Here is a 19,742-nt window from a genome sequence, read left to right as displayed (position 1 = left end):
CTACCACTCAAGTTAATTTCATATGCCCCTATACCAATTTCCCCTCTAATGAGGCTTGGGTTCCGAAGTAGAGTAATACCCTTAGACGAGTGCTTCAACACCCCATCAGGGGTAGCAAGTGCTATATAAATGCAAAACCCTCCCTCTTCTATCCCTCCACTATCCTTTTCGATCCAAACAACAGAGTAAAATGTCCACCGCTCAAATTAATTTCATATTTCCCTATACCAATTCAGCACTAATTCTTTTAGGGTTTCGGAGTGGCGTACTACTCGCCGATAAAGCTCTTTGACTCCTCGTCAGGGGTAGTAAGCGCTATATAACTTAATTACAATTACATTTAAGCATGTATCCCCTATCTGAACTTGTAAATTCTAAGTAACCTGAGTTGTAGCTGCAGCATCTAAGCCTTGTCAGATCTTCAGGGCTAGGTCATCAGTCTACTGACTACTAAGATTTTAAGATATGTGTAACTATTAGCACAGTTGTTAAATTACTGAAGTAGTGAAAGTAAAAGTTGCTATATGGCTAGTTCGAGTGTTTCCTTCTACAAATCATTGCAATCAGGAACTTTAGAGCAATTGAGTAAATTGCGTGATCCAAGATTACAAATTGCAGAATGCACTAGATTTCTAAATGAGTGCCCATGATGTGTGCATTGTAAGCATGATTTGTATGGCCCCATACAAGAAACATGTTATCACATTCCTCGCGCCTGCAAAAGTAATCTCTCGTAGGAGACAATACCAGCTTTGATCAGAAAATATAGTGATCTGCTCATACAGTCAAAGTGGAAAATAACCAAGCTGGCTAGCGCATAAGGACAACACAAACTTTATCCTGTGAGATTTACCTTTTGAAAGCAAGAATCTTACCTCATTGGCTGCTATGCAGTCTTGTGTTTCTCACTGTCTTCCAGATAACATTCAATGGAAACAAACTATAGTTATTTTGGTTAAAATTATGACTTTTGAAATGTGTGGTAAGTCTATGGAATAAAAGTGTGTATACTTAGAAATGTCTGTGTTCTCTTAAAAGTTATATGGATTAATATATATATTTTTTTAAACTCAGGATTGGATAGACAACGGACCCCCGAAAGTGTTTTGGGTTTCAGGATTCTACTTTACGCAGTCGTTCTTGACAGGTGTTTCACAGAACTTTGCGAGAAAATACACCATTCCGATTGATCACATTGGATTTGAATTTGAGGTAAGATCTGTTTTTGTTGGTAAGAGAATTTGTAGTGAATTTTATTATGTGTTTTTTTTAAGGAGGGCTGAAGTTCAAAATAGGGAACATGATATACATCTGCTAAACTATAGCCAGGGTTAGACTGGTATATAAGGTGAAAGGCCAGTCCCCAAAGGGCTGACATTAGTGTCTTGAGCTGTTTTTTTGCCTGTTTGCAGGCCTATTTTATGGCCTGTTGGCCTCGGTTTTTACTATTGATTTCCCTGATATTACCATAAAAATTGCCTGCAATCGACACAAATGCTTTCAGTCTCCCATACCTTGCAAAACACCTATACACAGCGTGAAAACTGCCCCGATTTGTAAACATGGACCACTTTTTTATCTATCTGCTGCTCCAATAAGGACCGCTTTTATTTTGGTGCCTGGGTCTATTTTCTATCTCAGTGTGACCCTAGCTATAATCAATTACTCGATAGGAATGACCATAAATATATGAGAAAAACAAACATCTTCGCAGTATCATGCTAGACGGTGGGCAAAACAGTGAGCAAAGAGTGTCAGGTTGTCCGCAATGTACTGAGAGTTTAATATGTCACGTTGAACCCATGTTTTTTTCTCAAAAAACACAGGATAAAATACAGAGCAAACCAGAATCTCTTTAGTTTTCTAGAGTTATACAACATCATTTTCACATTTGTTTACTCATCTTGTGTTCACCAACATAAATAATTCCGACTATCACAAGGTGGACCCGAAATTAATACTATTAAAGCCAGAATAGATGGGACTTCAGAGTAGAACTTTTTGCAATTCTGTCCTCTACAAACTTTACATGTCCATTATGACTTATATTTCCAGGCTGCTGGGCTAGAAGTGGCCAATCGGGGTGGCAAACACAACAACAACAAAAGCCGATTCGATCATTTTTGTACACAGTGTATGATAAAACATAAATGAACACCGATGAGGGGAGGATTGCTTAATTGCAACAAATGCTTTGAAAGTAAATAACGAGACACAACAACATATAATCGCTTTAAAATGTTCTTTAAATCTCAGTTGAAATTGATAAGGAACATTGTAATTAATCAATATCTTGCATAAATACTTAAAAGTAGAAATAAAGTGCTACAGCTACCATTGAATATAAAGATGGGGAAAAGTTGCTCGTAGAAAGTGCTCGTGAGTGTGTAGGTAAGAAGGAAAGAAAGGAATTATTCTAGTCAGATTATTTAGTCAAATACGCCTACGCCTGTCAGACATCTAGATATATCGCATTGACTCCAAACGATTGTGGGTCCAGCTCTTAAATAACAATTGCCCAAATGTAGATTCTAAAATCTTTGTCCCGGCTTGGTTAAAGGGGTGTTGACGTTTCGACTCGAATCAATGGCAGGGGCCACTGAATACTTCAAACGTGGGTCTTCATCAGGACTAGAGAAGTGGTGAGTGATGGAGGCACCTGACTATGGACCTGTATCAACTGTGACAATGAAGATCCAAGGAAAAGTATGCGGCCCAGAAGGGGTTCGTTATAAGAGGTGAATCTACCTGGGAATTGGGTGAATTCACTCAGTAGGTAAATCCAATTTCTTCACAAGCGCATTACTAACTGATTCCGGTGAGACCCCACCTTATCTTTGGAAAAACGGGCAGGCCGGCTCCAAACACTCCTGAAAGATAAATCAATTATCAATCTGAATGTAAAGCACAGCTTCTCATTTAAAGAGAAAATAAGTGCACATTTAATTTTTCTCCCTGCACTTGTCTTGGTTAGCCTATTATGAAGCTTTCCAAGTGGACCACGTACTTCACTTGGTCACTTCCTCAATCAAATTATTTCATTCTTCTGAATCTTATATATGATCATACATTTAATGTTTATTTATTTAGATATTTTGTAGCATTTGAGGACATTGTCCAACTACCCTATCTGAGCACCTTGTGACAATGTGCATTGCTTTACCGAGGAAACTATGGTAGAAACCGGAAAATCTAACTAGTACGTGTGCGCCACGCGTCATGTTAATTTGGGAATGTTGGATGTTTTTTAAGATGGCTTCCACATTTTGAGTTGTTCTTTTTGAAGCTCACTGACATTGATGTCAGTGACCGTTTTCAAGTGTTCCTTTTCTTACCGCTGACGCTCTCACAGGTTATTCTCTATTTTACAACCGTTTAAATTTATATCCATTCAAGGCTTGTGTGCGGAAACAGTTATTGCGTCATTTTTTGCATTTTTAATCTATGCAGAGACTAGTTCTAATCTGGAGGGCCCAGGCAGGAATGCTGAGGAAAGCGTCATCTTCTAGAACACCCTCAGACTGTGTTTTCATTGGCTTCTGAGGGCATGTTCAACAGAGCGTTGGTTTGTTGCCATTGCCCATCCCTGCATGTCTCAGAATGTGACCTTCTGCTGGTCCCAGCTAGTTTGGGAGAGACCACACCTGCTCTTTCAGAATGCCTAGGGAGTATCAACCATGCATTCTATAGAGGGCATGTATGTGGATGTGTGATAGTTTATGTCTGACTGTCAGAACTTAGATTTTGGTTGTTTTATCTGTCCTGGTTAAGGCCAGTCCTCTTTCTTTAGTATTTCGCCTACGGTTCAAACTTTGGAGCGAATCTTTGGTATTTTCAGCCTACAGGGTGTGGTTTCACTTATGCTCAATTTGCAGCCCTTTAGTAACGTTTTGAGTCTTGGTCCTCAGTGGAGTATGTTTTACTAATTCTAAACATTGGAACACGAGTTTCAAATATTCCTGCCTCGCAGGAACTTTATGATATAAGACGTTTCTTTATTAAGAAAATATAGAGTGTTATACGGACGTACAATAAAAGCTGAAGAAGTGACCACCAAAAACAATATAAACTGATGGTGTCAGCAATAAAGGCACATAACGTTGTTCAAAAATTATTAACTAACTTTTGATTAAATGGACTCAGCAACTTTTACACCAAAATAACCGGCTTAGAAAACTGTGTGTTCTGTGTGCATCTGTTTGAGTAGGGTGTTGTAGAACACGTTTGGAGTATCCCAGCACTGTGCATCCCCTTCTCTTCGACATTTGATTAGACCTTTAGTTTTGGATATCAAGTCCCTTGTTTAGTAGGAATGTTGCGAGACCTACATGGATATGTTTGCACACACAAGCATGCTCTTCCCCTTCGGTTTAGCTAGGTTTGAGGGTGCAAGTGGGTTGCTAGACAACATGGATGCTTACCACCCAGCAGCCATTTTGAGCAGGCACGTACAATGCATGGCAAGCAGGTCATTCAAGTCAGTAGACTGATCTCCTGTGGGAAGCATTTGTGTTTTGCAAAGCATTAGAGGAACCTGAATGGGCAATTTCTCTTATGATGTGGATCAGAACTGCTCTCCGACCCTGGGTGCATGCTCATCTGTGTTTCAGCCTGTGCGGCTTTGGATCATGACCCTAGTCTGTCCATTTGACTTTAGTGTACTAGAGGGTGATATGATTCCGAAAGGCAGTACATACCAGCTCCAAGGTTTGGAGAGCATAGTTTGACTCCTTAAATGTTAAAAAGAGACCACTCCACAGAACCGGGAAGTGGGAGGGTAGTGAAGCATCTGCGATTGGATTGAGTATGCACCATAGAGAGAATTACCGGAGATAAGCAGCTTGTTCATCTGAGGGTACTTCTAAACAAAGATTCCTTACCTTAGAATACATGCCAAGCAGAACCTTCCCAATGCAAAGGGTCTGTTGAGTGGGCACATAACAAAATATCTTGCAGATCTAAGTAGGTGAAGTATCCATCTTGCCAGACCTGGTTGTCAACGCAGTAGTGCTTTGTGAACATATGCATTGAGTCTGGCAGATGTAAATTTAAGGCACTTCTCACATCAATGCAGTGGTAACAGCAATAGCTTTGGTGGAATGGGTTGTCAAACCTTCAGGCAGCTGCCTCATGGCCATGTAGCCAGGTTCTGAGCTGGGATGGTGCAGTGAGCTAAAAAACGGTGATGGATCAAGCCCTGATCTTTGGACTGGGTAAGAGTGGTCTGCTTAATTCAGCCACTCTGTTCATCACCACCCCCTTTTCTGAATCGTTTTTGACCACCATAAGCGTGGAAGGGTATACTCAGATGTGAGTCCCTTGCTCATTGCACCATCAGGATTCAAGCAAGCCGGGCCGAAGACGGCTGAAATGCCAGAAACCGGTCCCCAGAAGCTTGTTTCATTCCCAGTATAAGAATTGGCTTGGTAGTTTGGTCTGCCCTGTTCCCATGATGCACTGGGCCAGGGTCAGACTAATTTGCATGTAGCCAGGTTCTGAGCTGGGATGGTGCAGTGAGCTAAAAAACGGTGATGGATCAAGCCCTGATCTTTGGACTGGGTAAGAGTGGTCTGCTTAATTCAGCCACTCTGTTCATCACCACCCCCTTTTCTGAATCGTTTTTGTCCACCATAAGCGTGGAAGGGTATACTCAGATGTGAGTCCCTTGCTCATTGCACCATCAGGATTCAAGCAAGCCAGGCCGAAGACGGCTGAAATGCCAGAAACCGGTCCCCGGAAGCTTGTTTCCTTCCCAGTATAAGAATTGGCTTGGTAGTATGGTCTGCCCTGTTCCCATGATGCACTGGGCCAGGGTCAGACTAATTTGCATGTAGCCACGTTCTGAGCTGGGATGGTGCAGTGAGCTAAAAAACGGTGATGGATCAAGCCCTGATCTTTGGACTGGGTAAGAGTGGTCTGCTTAATTCAGCCACTCTGTTCATCACCACCCACTTTTCTGAATCGTTTTTGTCCACCATAAGCGTGGAAGGGTATACTCAGATGTGAGTCCCTTGCTCATTGCACCATCAGGATTCAAGCAAGCCCGGCCGAAGACGGCTGAAATGCCAGAAACCGGTCCCCGGAAGCTTGTTTCCTTCCCAGTATAAGAATTGGCTTGGTAGTTTGGTCTGCCCTGTTCCCATGATGCACTGGGCCAGGGTCAGACTAATTTGCATGTAGCCAGGTTCTGAGCTGGGATGGTGCAGTGAGCTAAAAAACGGTGATGGATCAAGCCCTGATCTTTGAACTGGGTAAGAGTGGTCTGCTTAATTCAGCCACTCTGTTCATCACCACCCCCTTTTCTGAATCGTCATGGCCAGTGTATAGCAGATCTTATGCAAACGACTATCAACTTTGCACAGGTGCTCCTAGCTCCCACCCTCTTTTCCCTTTACATCAATGGGGTGGTTGAGCATCTACGGAACTATCCTTCAGATGAACCATCCCTGGCTGGAGAGCGTATACCTACCCTCCTCTTCGCGGACGATACGCTTTTGATATCGTAAACCCTGATTGGCCTCCAAAGACTTTTGAACAATTTTCAGTCCTTTTGTTCTGAACGGGGTTTGATTATCAATACTGATAAGACGAAGTACCTTGTGCTGAATCCCTCAAAAAAATCAGTTCGCCCTCCTACCTTGAATGGAGAACCTTTGGGGAAAGTAGAAGTTTTTGACTATCTAGGCATTCGGTTGTCCCACAAAATGCAATGGGCCCCTCATCTTGATAAAATGTTGCTAACCCATAAACGTCTAACAGGAGCCTTATTGAAAGAACAACGCTCTTGTGTTATTAGACCCATAGCTGCTGTTCTTGAAATCTATACAGCCAAAGGGGTTAGTTCTGCTCTTTATGGGGCTGAGTTATGGGGCTCATCCATTACCAATGAATTGCCAAGATCTGAGAGGAAATTCTGCAGAGCAATTATGTCTCTCCCGCAAGGTACGCCTATGGTCCCGCTAATGCTGGATCTAGGTTGTCGCCCTATTGATGACAAAGCAAAACTTCGACCATTGCTGCTATGGGCCCGCCTGTGGCGAGTGGAGGAACTTGACAAATATGCGCAAGGCCTTTCAGAAATTATGTCACTACCAGGTTGGCAGAAAATTAAATGGTTGAGAGACATGAAAATCCTGTTATTTAATCTGGGCTTAAAAGAAGCATGGTTAAACAGATCCTCTCCACCTAAGGAAACCCTTAAGACTCTGTACTGGAATTGGGTAGCATCAAAAAGGAACGCAAACGATTGCTTGGGCAGACTAACGGAAGATTTCCTGAAATTTAAGGACCTACCAATACGAGAATTATATTTGGACATAATTGAGAAACCTTTTGATAGGGCCCTTTATTTTAAATTTAGAGCAGGTACTCTTCCTTTGTATGCTTTTTCATCGCAGTGGAAACCTCCTGCGCAAACTACAGAGTTTTGCCCAATGTGCATAGACAGACCAGAGACAGTGGCGCATTTCTTGTTCGAATGCGGAGAGTATACCTTGCCACGGAAGAAATGGCTTAAACATCTATGTCGCCAGTTGGGCACTAGGCGTCATGTGGAGGCAATACGCATACTTAGGTCTGACTGGTGTACCCTATATGCTTGTATTCTTGCAAAATTCCTATCATGGGCTTGGTCTATTAGATCTAAGAGGCTTAAATTAATTGTTTAATTCGTTTTTAAACTATCTTATGAAATATTCCTTCTTTCTAATGAACTTTGGAAACTTTTTAACTAATAGCATATTATATTTCTTGTGTTTATGTTTACTTTGATGTTTTTAGCATGAATCTGTGTATTTTAAATGAAGCTTTTATGATAATTTTTATCGAAATAAAGCCTTTTTGACTTGACTTGAATTTAAGGCACTTCTCACATCAATGCAGTGGTAGCAGCAATAGCTCTGGTGGAATGGGTTGTCAAACCTTCAGGCAGCTGCCTCATGGCCAGTGTATAGCAGATCTTATGCAAAAGACTATCAACTTTGCACAGGTGCTCTTCTTCACTGCCTTCCCTTTCATTGCTGCAGAAAAACTCACAAAACATTGATCATCCTCTTGGTGGTCTTTGGTGCAAGTTTTCAAACCCAGACTCTACCAGCTTTCTTTGCTATCTCTCGCTCCTCGAAAGAATAGGAGAGGCTGTATTGGTTGCACCCCAAAACGGCTTTAAGTTTTCCCATTGATCCCACCAAGGATTATTTCAATAGACAGTTGTAGGCGGGAGTGGCTCCTGGCCCCTCCTTAACCAGTAGGGTAAACGTTTCCAGGGGTAGCCCCACTCACTTTTGCAATAGTGTCTGTATGTATGCCCCACTGCAAACAATCACAGAATGCCCTCACTCACTAAGTACAAGATAGAGAAACCCTTCTCCTCTTGCGCAGAGCCTGCATGTCCACCCAGAGGTGTGGTTAGGATAATGCTCATACTTTTCTCTGTGGTTACTCCAAACAATTTCTGGTGGCAGCTTTCATACCACTTGGTTTGGTGCCTGCCTGCCTGTCTGAGAGGACAAAGGAACTGGGCCTGCTCAGGTATCATCTTACATCTACATGTAGCAGGGGAGTAAACTAAGTTTTCCTGGGCACAGCCCAACTTGTCTTCCTGCCAAGGGAACAAAAACACCTCTCCACACAAAGGCCATTGTCTCTGTCTGGTAGCAGTTTTCGCACCTTATTAGGGCTATTCATCAGCTATTTGACAGTTGAAAAGCTAATGCAAATCATCCTCCTGGAGCTACAGGTAGGGAAAAGGTAACTTTTCAAAAGTCCCTTTTCCTTAATATTTATCAAAACTCTGACTTCCCCATTAAGTTGGGCTTTTAATGGGTATTAGGACTACTGGTTTATTCATTTTTATAGCTGGCCTCAAGTCTGGGATAGCAGAACTTATATTTAATATTGCTTCCCAGTGTTTGCTACAGTGAAAACAGCTTTTGTGTGCTAGTCACTGTCAGGACAAGTTAACTTTAAATTTCAATGTTACCCACGTTTAGACTCTGTGGCCTAGTTAGCTGTGTCCCAGTGCACAGAGTCTATAAACCAGTAGCATCAGTCCACAAAAAATGGGGGACCACACAAAAAGTGGTGCCTTCTCACAGTCCTGTTGATGCAAGGTAGCGCAAAGCAGCGCAAATCGCTATTTTCACTACTTTAGTGCTACTTTCCATTGCAAAAAAGGTTTGCACCAGAAAGTAAATAGTTTATCAAAACTTGTTGCTTATTTGCTTCACTTTTCACCACTTTGCACTGCACAAAGTCTTGAATAATCTGCGCCTATTTATAAAATTGCTCTGGAGAGTTCTAATCAAAGTAGAAAACATAAGCACTGAGTGTGGCAACACATCTTTCTATTAGCTAAACTGACATAAGTGACCTCAATTAAAGTACACTATTGCAGTTTCTCTTTAAGTCACTCACTTTACTTCACGTCTGACTGCTTTATGTGTCCAAGCAAAGGTAAATACCGAGCACTCCTCATTCCCTATGAACACTCACAATATGTATGATCTCCTACCTGGATAAACCTTTCTGAACAGAGTATGTCCAATGCCCAGCTCTTGTGCCTTCCTAAATTGTGGGAGTCAGGCCAGATACTAGTTTAAGGCCCTTAATTCTGGAAATAGTTGTTCCATTGAGAAAAATGTGAAATCCCCATCCTCTCTCCTACCTCACCTTCAATGTTCAAAACCTTTATTCTTTCCGAAACCATCTAAGCTCTCAAGTAAACACCATCGCATCACTGGCCGTGCTCTTCTATTGTCATCCCTATACTTCTGCAGTGTTATTTTCACAACTGGGGCATATTTTCAAGAAGTTAACGCCACCAGAACGTCACTTTTTCCAACGTTCTGGTGGTGTTAAGTACTTCACCTTATTTACAAGGTGGCGTTAAGCCACTTAATGTGGCTTTACGCCGCCTTGTAAATAATGCCCCTATTCACACAGCACTTGGCGTGAAAGGGGCGTGCAGTGGGTGTTGCAGTGGGCTTTCTGCTGCAACACACATTGCTTTTTGACGCAGCCCCATATTTACACGGGATAGGGAGGAGCCAGAAATATTGCCAGGGAATACCAAGTCTTAAGCAGACGATACGAGGAGAAATATTTGATTTCTCCTCGTATTTTGCTCTTTCGAAGCACACATAGAAACAGCAAATCTCCTGTAAAGATTGTTTATGTGCAGTCAGGTGTCCCTTCCTGCACATATACAATCACCCCTGCAGTGCAGGCACCCTTGCAATATGGCACAAGGGTGTTTGCGCCGGCGCTAGGCAGCTTCTTTAGTGCTAGCACTAGGGGAAATGCAGAGGTGTGCCACATTCTTGTAAATACAGCGCATCCCTGTGTTTTGAAACTGACGGACCGCAGCGTTACCAATTATGGCAAAACACCACACTCCGCTAGTTTCTAGTAGATATGCCCCACTGTGTCCAGAACTCAGACTGGCCATGCGCCACAAAAAATGAAAATCTGTCTTTTCAAGGCTTTCCAATATCTCCACAAAGCATATGGGACTTTACAAGGGTGCAGGGCCTAAAGACTTCAAAACGCCCATAGAGGTGTTTCATGAACAGAGTAGCTAACATGGAAGGAACCCACCGCCAAAAAGGCAATGGTCAGCCTCCTCTGAGGAAAGACATTCTTGCCTACCCTTAGCTCCCTCAAAAGTCAGCACTCAACAAAACACTTAAATGAGTAAATAATAATTTGGTTTCCCAAAGGGAGCACAATAGCCATGTGGCGTGGGAAATATTTCGAAGTCCTTAAAGGCTTTAAATGCCTTCTAACAAGGTATACACCCACAGGTCCCCACAACGCTTCAAGAAGCAGACACGTCAAAATGAGAAGAGTCAAGAAGCCCTGCTCTGTGTCTCAGGTATATGCAGAGCAATGACAGAAAACTAACCACTGGGGTAGATATCCTAAATGTTCAAACAATGCAGCTCACCAATGTCGCCTCCAAATACACAGCCACACTGCATGATTTCTTCATCCTCCGACAGTCCATCAGCAACCAGCGTTCCCAGGATGGCACCAAGGGAAATGCACAGCCCCTTGGCAAGTTCCAAATTAACACCCCACTCACCTCAACTCCACAACCACGCAACTCACAAATCTGGCAATGCACACGTCACAAAATCACAACCAACATGCTCAACAACATGCCCACCCACCAGTCACAACAATGGTAACCGTAAACATGAGCCATCAAAGGCAGCAACGGCAAGGCACCTCAGCCACACAATAACCAAATGTGGGGAGAGGAGTCAACCAGGCATGTATGAAGGATGCAGTAGAACCATGATTGGGAAGGTACACAATGCCAAGAGTGGTGGCGATGTGCTGGACAGACTGCAGTATGCAGAATACACCCATCCATATCCACGGCAACATACACTTCTGGTGTATGAAGTGTAGTGGACAGTGGACACAACCATGTCACCCCAGCCAGTGGGGGTCCTCGCGGAAATGTTGCCTGTTATGTCCCCCCCCCCCGTAAGCGTGAGCAGAGTGGGATGGGCCGGCGTACGCCAGGCCAGGTTAGGGGTGTGAATAAAAAGCATGTAGACCTGGGTGTGGTCCTCTTACGGAAAGCCTAATGTCTCTGCCAGGGTGGCGCCTCTCACCCCGCCACGAGGCCGACGTCATCCTCGTGATCGGAGCTGCCTGCAATCCTGTGTGCCTGCCGTACCCCAGACCGTTGGACCAAGAACCCGTCAGGCCCGCCCCTGCGCAGCTAGACCACACTGATTAACTGCCGACACTGACGTGCATCATGGAGGGCCCACAATGTGCCTGTGCAAGCTCCAAGCCCGAGGCCCGTGACCCAGCCAGGCTCTCAGACCATCGCTGGCCCCCCGACACTGGCCCACATTACTCCTTCCTAATTTACATACTACACCGGCGTCCTCTTCGGCCCAGTAGGTCCCATATGTGAAACTGGGTCCTGGGTCCTGAATGGCAGTGACCCCAAATCCGGGCCAGCTGCCACAGCACCAGACCCCCCCCCCGATCCGTGAGACATAGTTTCATATGGGCATCTTGCGGCATGTGGTGCCACGAACCCTGTTCAATGCCAGCCTGCTACGCATGGTGCCACTAACCCTGTTCAATGCCAGACGGTGACACGTGGTGCCACTAAACCTGTTCAACGCCAGCCGGCTACACGTGGTGCCACTAACCCTGTTCAATGCCCGCCGGCGACATATGCATCAGAGACCAGGACTACCCTGCGGACCAGTAGGTCTCACATCCAGCACCTAGTCACGAATCACGAATGGCAGAGTCCACACCAGTGTTCGCACGGAGAGGAGTAAGAGGAACATGTGGCTCAGTCTGGTGAAAGCCGGGTCACAGTCACAGAGGTGACAGGACATGTGGTGCCACTAAACCTGAACTACGCAGGCTGGTGGGGCCACCAACCTATGCCGTCGACACTCAGTGAATGGCCCGTGCTGACTGCTGCCTCCGGCCTACACTGCGGTCCAGTAGGTCAATGAGTCTTGATTTAGCGATGGTGTAGTTCATATTAGTGTACAGGCATCATCGCAGACTGCATCCCCTCTCAGCACCGGTGCCACTAAGTGTGTTCCTCGACATTCATGGACACTCACTGGTCGTACATTGGTGGCATCTGAGTCTATGGACTAGGGGCTAGTTTTCATCCTCATGTAGCTGATACCGAATTGGGGGTGAAAATAAGGCTTGCGCTTTCCACCCCACTATTTGCTGCTTCCGGATAAAATCAAACCTTCCGCATCATGCCCTGGTGGACACCTTCCACTGTCCCCCTCAACCCTTCGCAACATACACCTCTGACATTGATGAGGACCCACTCAGGTCGCATGGCCCATCTGACTGCACCGCAAGTCACCGTCCCGTGGCTGGGTGCCTGAGCCGGCTGCAGTGCATCCAGGGCCACTAACTCTGTGCTGGTCCGGCCCGGAACCCCTCTTCTGAGATATGGACTGGCCCCTGAAGCGTTGGTGTTGGGGTCATCAAAGCCATTTCTCTGTGGCCCTGCGCAGTACGCAGCCTCCGGGCCCAACTGCGTCCCACCAGGGCTCACACACCAAAGCGAGTCCTGACCGGCCCGGACATCACATCACTGCAGGAGGCACACACCACCACCGCAAGGACTACCTCCAACCGCCATCTGCCAATGTCGAAACGGTGGTACTGCCAGACTTACGGAGTTGCTCAGACCTGTTGTGGATGCCATCATCGGCCTGATACCCTGCTCAGCACTCCAGGTGCCAGGGACTCAGTGCACCGCAGGCCATTGTCCCTTGCTGATTGAGTTTTGTGCTGTGGAGCTATGTCACCTCAAACAGTGTGGGGGTCCTGAGACATTGATGGGGAAGATGAGGCAGGTCTAACACACCCACTGCATCTGCATCAGGAATATATCAAAGGGACACAATCCGAGACTTTTTCTTCACATGAGCGCGCTCATCTCTAGTGTCCCAACCCCAGTGCACTGCAACTCACGGACACTTGTGATTGCATTTTGGCTGTCCTCTGGACTTTCTCTGGCTCACTCCATGTTGCTCAGCAGTTGACTCTGTTATGCATGTGTTTTCTGTTTCCGATGCACTGGTGTCCAATGTTCAAGTGGTTGCCAGCACCAGACATTCCAGGTGGAATGGCTAACACTCACCCCACACACATCCAGCACAGGCGTCACTGTACATGTAGCCCTGCCAATAAAGGGGCCAGGAGCATGTGCCCGTAGCCAGTTCAACATGATATATATGTGTGTTACACTGTGGTCTTGTTGTATGCATGAGGGCCCTGAGCCCTACGACATTACATTGTGCTGTGTACATTGGATACAGACATGTCACCGCAGGCAGCGGGTTGGAGCTTGGACATGTAGCTATGTCGTCACCCACTCAATTCGTAAGGGGAGTGGCCAGGGCCGTCGTACGCAGAGCCAACATGGATGTGTGACTGCTATTTGAGCGCCCCTGGGCGTGGTTCTGTACTGTGAATGTGCATCTGTGGGTGTCTCTATGGCAGTGTGGGTCTCCTTATTGAGGTGTGGGAGGTCCCTAAAAGGTGTTAGATATCTACGTATGTGTTCTAGTTCGCATACCATGGGTTCAGCCCCCACCCACACCTGTTGGGCAACCTCCTTTTGCTGTGCTGACACATGGCATTGGGGTGCCATGTGAGGGTGGGTGAAGTGTCGTGAGCCAGCTATGCTTGCGGGTGCTTCCTGCTGTGTGCTCTGTTGCAGGCTCGATGTTCTCCTCTGAGTAGCTAGGCTGGCGAGGTCCTGGTGGTAGGTTGCGTGGGATACCCATGGGCTGTTGTAGGGCGTTGGTGTCGCCGGTGTGGTGGTCCTCTTCAGCATCACAGATGTGTTGTATTCTGTGCTCTGCTGAAGGTGTTGTGTGCCCCTCTGCAATGTGAAGGGGAGATACATGTTGACATTGTGTTTACATGTATGTTGGCGCATTGTGCTGGTTTGCATGCTGACTGAATCGCAATGTACATTGTGACTGTTTGCGAGGTGCTGGAGTCTTCTGCGGGACAGTGTACATTTGGACTACATAACGGATGTGAGTTCGTACGCGTACATTTTCATTTCATAGTTTCTGGCTCTGTCACATGTAGTAGGCATGTTTCTGTGCATGTGCAGAGCCAGTTGTATCTTCTGTTCTGCGGTGTCGGCTATGCGCATTGTACCATGTTGTTGTCAATGTGGGTGTGCGGTTCTTGCTATGTGTGTGTGCTGCAGTGTGCCAAGGGGATCTGGGACATGATCCTGGGTAATTGTGGGTGTACAGTGTACTACACCTCGTGCATGTGTGCCATTGTGCCCATCTCCCCCCGTTCCCCCAGTCCATGTTCGTTGCACTCCCTGTTGATGTTGTGTCAGGTCCTCTCAAGCTGAGTCCATATTCCCTACTGCTTGCACCGTCTCCACACTGATGACTGTGGCCTGGGTTTCCTCCGGCTCCTCCTGTTGCGCTGGACTGCCACCTCCTGTCGCTGTTGCTGCCTTCCTGTTGGGAGCGGGTTTGTGCCTGGTTTAGGTTGTCACGTCATGCCAGGGCCTATTGGTCTCCTTGATTGGCTTCCTCGGCACTCCGGCTGCATTCCAAGTGGTCTGCTTGTGGGTCAGTTGCTGGTAGTGTTCTGTCACCTCTGTGACGCTGGTCTTGTTTTCCTGCAGTCTGCACCCCGTCTTCCTCTCCCTCTTCTCCTTGACCTTCCCCGACAGCGGTGGCCTGTGGGGGTTGTGGGGTTCGAGTTGGCCTCTGTGCTGGGTCAGGGTGCATCCATGTTGCTACGTGCTTTGGTTTGTTTCTGGTGTATTGTTTCTGTGGTTTTTGTGGTGCATTGTCCCTCCAGAGCATTGGAATTTGCATGCCTGTAGCTGGTTTTCGCTACTTTTTGTACCTCGGTTGGCCTCATCGCATGTTTTTAACATCCCCGTTTCACATTTTTGCGGCGTGGCGTTGATTTTCATGCAGATATTTGATGCATTATCTCGTGTCTATTGCATGCTACCGCCACGTTGTGAATTCCACGTTGACACAAGGTTATTTTCTCGCGATAGGCTGCGATGTTGAAAGTTGCGTTACGCTACTTTGCGGTAGTTATCACACGTTCTCCTGAATATACCCCTGTGTTGCTTTAAGGGTATCGAGCAGATATCTACTAAGATATGGCACTGTTTCTCTCTTCCCCTGCACGTGCACTTTTGGCTGCCTTATACCAATGCACACACCCTTTCTCCTTAGTGCATGGATGTGTTTGTGTGATTTTAAACATAGTTTTGTACTGGAAGGTAATCTTCCAGTACAAGATACTATGCTTGGATATAGTTTAACACTTTTCCCTCTCTGCATGTGTGCTATATAATGCAGCTCTCATGCAAAGTTGGAAAGGTTTTGAGAAAGGCAATCTTCTCTTAAACTTTAAACCTGCCTCGAACGGGCATTAATTTTTTAGAACAAAGTCGTATCTACCTTTATATAGTATATATGGCTTTGTATTATAATCCAAGGGTGGTGGCATGGACCAATGCATGGAATGCCCCTTTGATGCAAAGGCTACTTTATAACGAGAAACAGGATTAGCTGGGGAAAGTAAATCCCAAAATGTCACATTTGTTGTTGAGTTTTTGAGTGTGCCCCTTCTTTACCTTCTGCAGAACACTGAAATCACAAAGAGTGTATTAATAGTGTGTGAAGCAGAGAAAAATCTTTTCAAATCCATCATACTCAGTCGTATAGAGGTGAACTAGCTGTTTTCTTTGCAAATCTTTTTATTAAAGGATTTAAACCTTGTACCACAGGGTAAAACATATGACAGGCGTTTCAGTGATGTAAATTGTGTACTAAATACAATATGGGTATAGTAGGAACAGTTAGCGTTGTGCATACATTTCCAACGGTATAATGACTAGGAGCAGAGCTGTATCCTTCCAGAAGGGCAATAGCTGTGGTAATAGGAAAGAAAGAGCAAATCAGAAAGAACAGAAAGGGAGAAGGGGAAGGAACTGAGAAGGGGGAGAGGAAGGAGGGGTGGGCTATCTCAGGTTGGGCCTGTCAAGGCCTCTTATGGGGAGTTAGGGGGTGGGTATCAGGCATTCTGTATTGTCAGGCTGGGCGTTTCCTCGAGAAGTTTCAGTTCCACGAACTAGGGAAAGTTCCTCGAACAGTTGGAGGGCCCGGAGCCATGGAGTGGGGAAGTAGGTGTATTCCAGTTTGGAGAAGTGGTCAATCAGTGGCTGCCAGACGGATGTGAATTTGGGTTCTGTGTGAGTCAGCCGACATGATAAAAGTTCCATCGCCATGACGTGCCAGAGGTGGGTAACCCATAGAGCGATAGATTTCTTTCAGTGGAGGGCAAGTAATTGTTTGGCTGCACCGAGCATATGTGAGATAAGGTGCCAATCGGAGTGGGTCATAGCAGTAAGCATTGGGGGCCGTATGCCCAATATGACCACAGTGTGTGTGTTTAGTATGGGAAAACCAATAGTCTCTTTGACATAGCTCAGAACTTCCTTCCAATATAGAGTCAGTAGCGGGCAGACCACCAGATATGGATGAAATCACCAGTCACAGATTGGCAGCGCCAACAGGAAGGGGACGAGGCGGGGAACATCTTTTGCAAATGCAGGGGAGTGTAGTACCACCTTGTCATTAGTTTGTAAGCAGTTTCACGCTGGGATATGCTTCTGTATATTTTGGGAATGTTGCACCATAGCTGCCCCCATTGTTTTCGAGAGATCTCCTCTCTGAAGTGTCCGCATGCCATTGTGTGTGGTATGAGTGAAGTTGGGTCGGGTGGAATGTTGCAGCACCTGGTATGTATCAAGCCACTCTTGCCATCAAAAGAGCGTACCAGTGACTCAAAGAGGTAAGTGGCCGAGCTGCCCCTTGTGTATTCAATGGTGTGAGCAGCCAGTGTCGGAGGTGATAATATTGCAATTCAGACTTGTCCGGTAAACTAAGCTTTGTTTGCATTGTTCAAAGGTTTTGAACGCATCTCCCTCAAAGAGTTCCTGGATCGTGCAGCATTAACCCACTCTCCATGCTGCGAAAGATTGTGGTTGCAGAGCAGGGGAGGAAATCAAGGTTGCATGCCAAAGGAGTGTTGGCGGAAGGAAAGGAGGTGTGGCCCCACGGTATTGCGGTCTTGTCCCAGTTGTCCAGGAATGTATTCGTGGGAATGGCTAAATAGGAGCTACGAGGTCAGCATGCCTAGGGAGCCAAGCCAAGTCCCAAAGCAGTCTGCAGGCCACCGCTCGGTCCATGTGGAACTAGTGCTTTTCACTTTCGCGAACAACCCATTCCGAGATAGATCACAGGTGTGACGCCCAATAGTACTCCAAGAGGTTTTGGCACTCCAGGCTCCCCCGGTCTCTAGGTAGAATGAGGAGTTTGTTTGGGAATCTCTGGCACTTCCCACCCCAGATAAAGGTGGAAATATCACGTTGGAGGCCCAGTATAGCGGCCCGTGGTATGGGGGTTGGCGGCATTTGGAATTAATACAGAATTTTCAACAGATTAGATAATTTGATCGCATTAAGGTGGCCAAGCAAAGAGATTGAGAGCGGCTTCCAGGTATGTAAGTCTTCTAATACTGCTTTCCTACTCTCCAGCCATTTATACTGGGTCCATGTTGACAAAGAAGGAGTTAGGTTCAAGCCGAGAAAGCGGAGTGAGTGTGAAGCTCATTGGAAGGGGGTGAGCAACTGTAGTTCAGGCATATAACAAGCTGTTTTCATGAGCACCATAGACTAACCACATCTGCCTATCCATTGCAGGTGACAAAGCATGAAAACAACATAGATGAAGCACCGGACGACGGAGCATACGTCAAGGGACTGTTCCTAGAAGGTGCTCGTTGGGATAGGCAAGACATGGAGATTGGGGAGTCTCTTCCAAAAATCCTATATGATCCCATCCCCATTATTTGGCTGAAGCCAGGAGAAAGTGCCAAATTTCTGCACCAGAACATTTATGTTTGCCCAGTTTATAAGACTAGCGCAAGAAGGGGGACTCTTTCCACGACAGGGCATTCAACTAACTTTGTCCTCTCCATAGAACTTCCTTCACACAAACCTCAGATGCATTGGATTAACCGTGGTGTTGCAGCTCTGTGTCAGCTGGATGACTGAATGGATATATGTTCAGAACAGAAATTTTGTAAATTAAATACCAATTATTGCCAAATGCACCTGACCACTTTATTTACGCATGTTATGAATGTCAATGTTTTTAATAAGAATTGTGTAAATAACTTTATTCCTCTGCCACCAGTATTGTTGTGTTGCAATTTAATAAATATGTTCTATTCACTGAGCTCACATAATCTCCATCAATGTCAAATAAAAAACAGCTATGCAGTTTTTATTAATTTCAATCGAAGTCTTAAAATGGAAATGTTAGAACTTAGGTTCCTGTTTGACGGGGGTGTGAACCGTGGTCAAGCGCTAACCTCAACCCTAGTCAGGGCAAGGCACCAGCAAACCCCAATTTAACTTGTGCTAACCCTCTGTTAGCTTGGCACAGAACAGTCAGGCTTAACTTGAAGCCAATGTGTAAAGTATTTGAGCAACACTTCAAACAGTAAAACTGTGGAAACACCACACAAAAACATCCCACACCAGGTTAAGAAAAATAGAGTATATTTTAATAAACAAAACCACCAAAATGACATAACTCTATTCAGGGAAACCGGTGATATTGAATTTCAAAGTTTGAGATTAAAATAGTGCCAAAAAGCACAAAGCACCAACAAAGGATATATAGTCGCGCCAGACCAGGACAAAGTCACATGTTCAGGCCGATCCAGATGGAGCGCGGATTGGCTACAAGGACCAGATTAGCCCAGCTGAACAAAATACCTTAAATACTGGTTGCAGAGCATTGTATGGATCCGGGGCAAAGAAGTGTTGTGCAGCGGAGGCGATGTGTTGGTTCCGAGATACGGTTAGGCTGCGGTGCAAAGTCCTCTTGCCTTATCGTTGGAGATCCCGTTGATCGGGGCTTATGATGTGAAGTCCGGGCATGGAGGATGCAGGGCGCAGTAGAGGCAATATGTTGTTTCCAATGAGTTGTGTGGCTGTGATGCGGAGGCCGGCATTCGACAAGAGATGCAAGGACCTGGATTAGATATGCGCCGCAACATTGGCGATGAGTTGGTTCAGAAGATGCCAGGGTAATGCAGACCTTCTACACCAGGCCCAATACATACAACAGCAACGATGAGTCGGTTCT

At 45.7% G+C, this 19,742-nt stretch overlaps 1 protein-coding gene across 1 annotated transcript in view; it reads left to right on the top strand.

The window, feature by feature from the left end:
• Nucleotides 1–18,820, top strand: part of DNAH3 (dynein axonemal heavy chain 3) — a 614,138-nt gene extending 595,318 nt beyond the window's left edge. The window contains exons 60-61 of the mRNA XM_086940811.1: nt 1,075–1,212; nt 18,287–18,820. Of these exons, the coding sequence (XP_086796937.1) occupies nt 1,075–1,212; nt 18,287–18,640 (492 nt within the window). The 3' untranslated portion in view covers nt 18,641–18,820. The remainder of the gene's footprint in view (nt 1–1,074; nt 1,213–18,286) is intronic.
• Nucleotides 18,821–19,742: the final 922 nt, after the last annotated feature.

This window comes from Lissotriton vulgaris, chromosome 10, assembly GCF_964263255.1.
Source record: "Lissotriton vulgaris chromosome 10, aLisVul1.2, whole genome shotgun sequence".
NCBI classification, from domain to species: domain Eukaryota; kingdom Metazoa; phylum Chordata; class Amphibia; order Caudata; family Salamandridae; genus Lissotriton; species Lissotriton vulgaris.
This window is presented reverse-complemented; position numbering and strand designations above follow the sequence as displayed.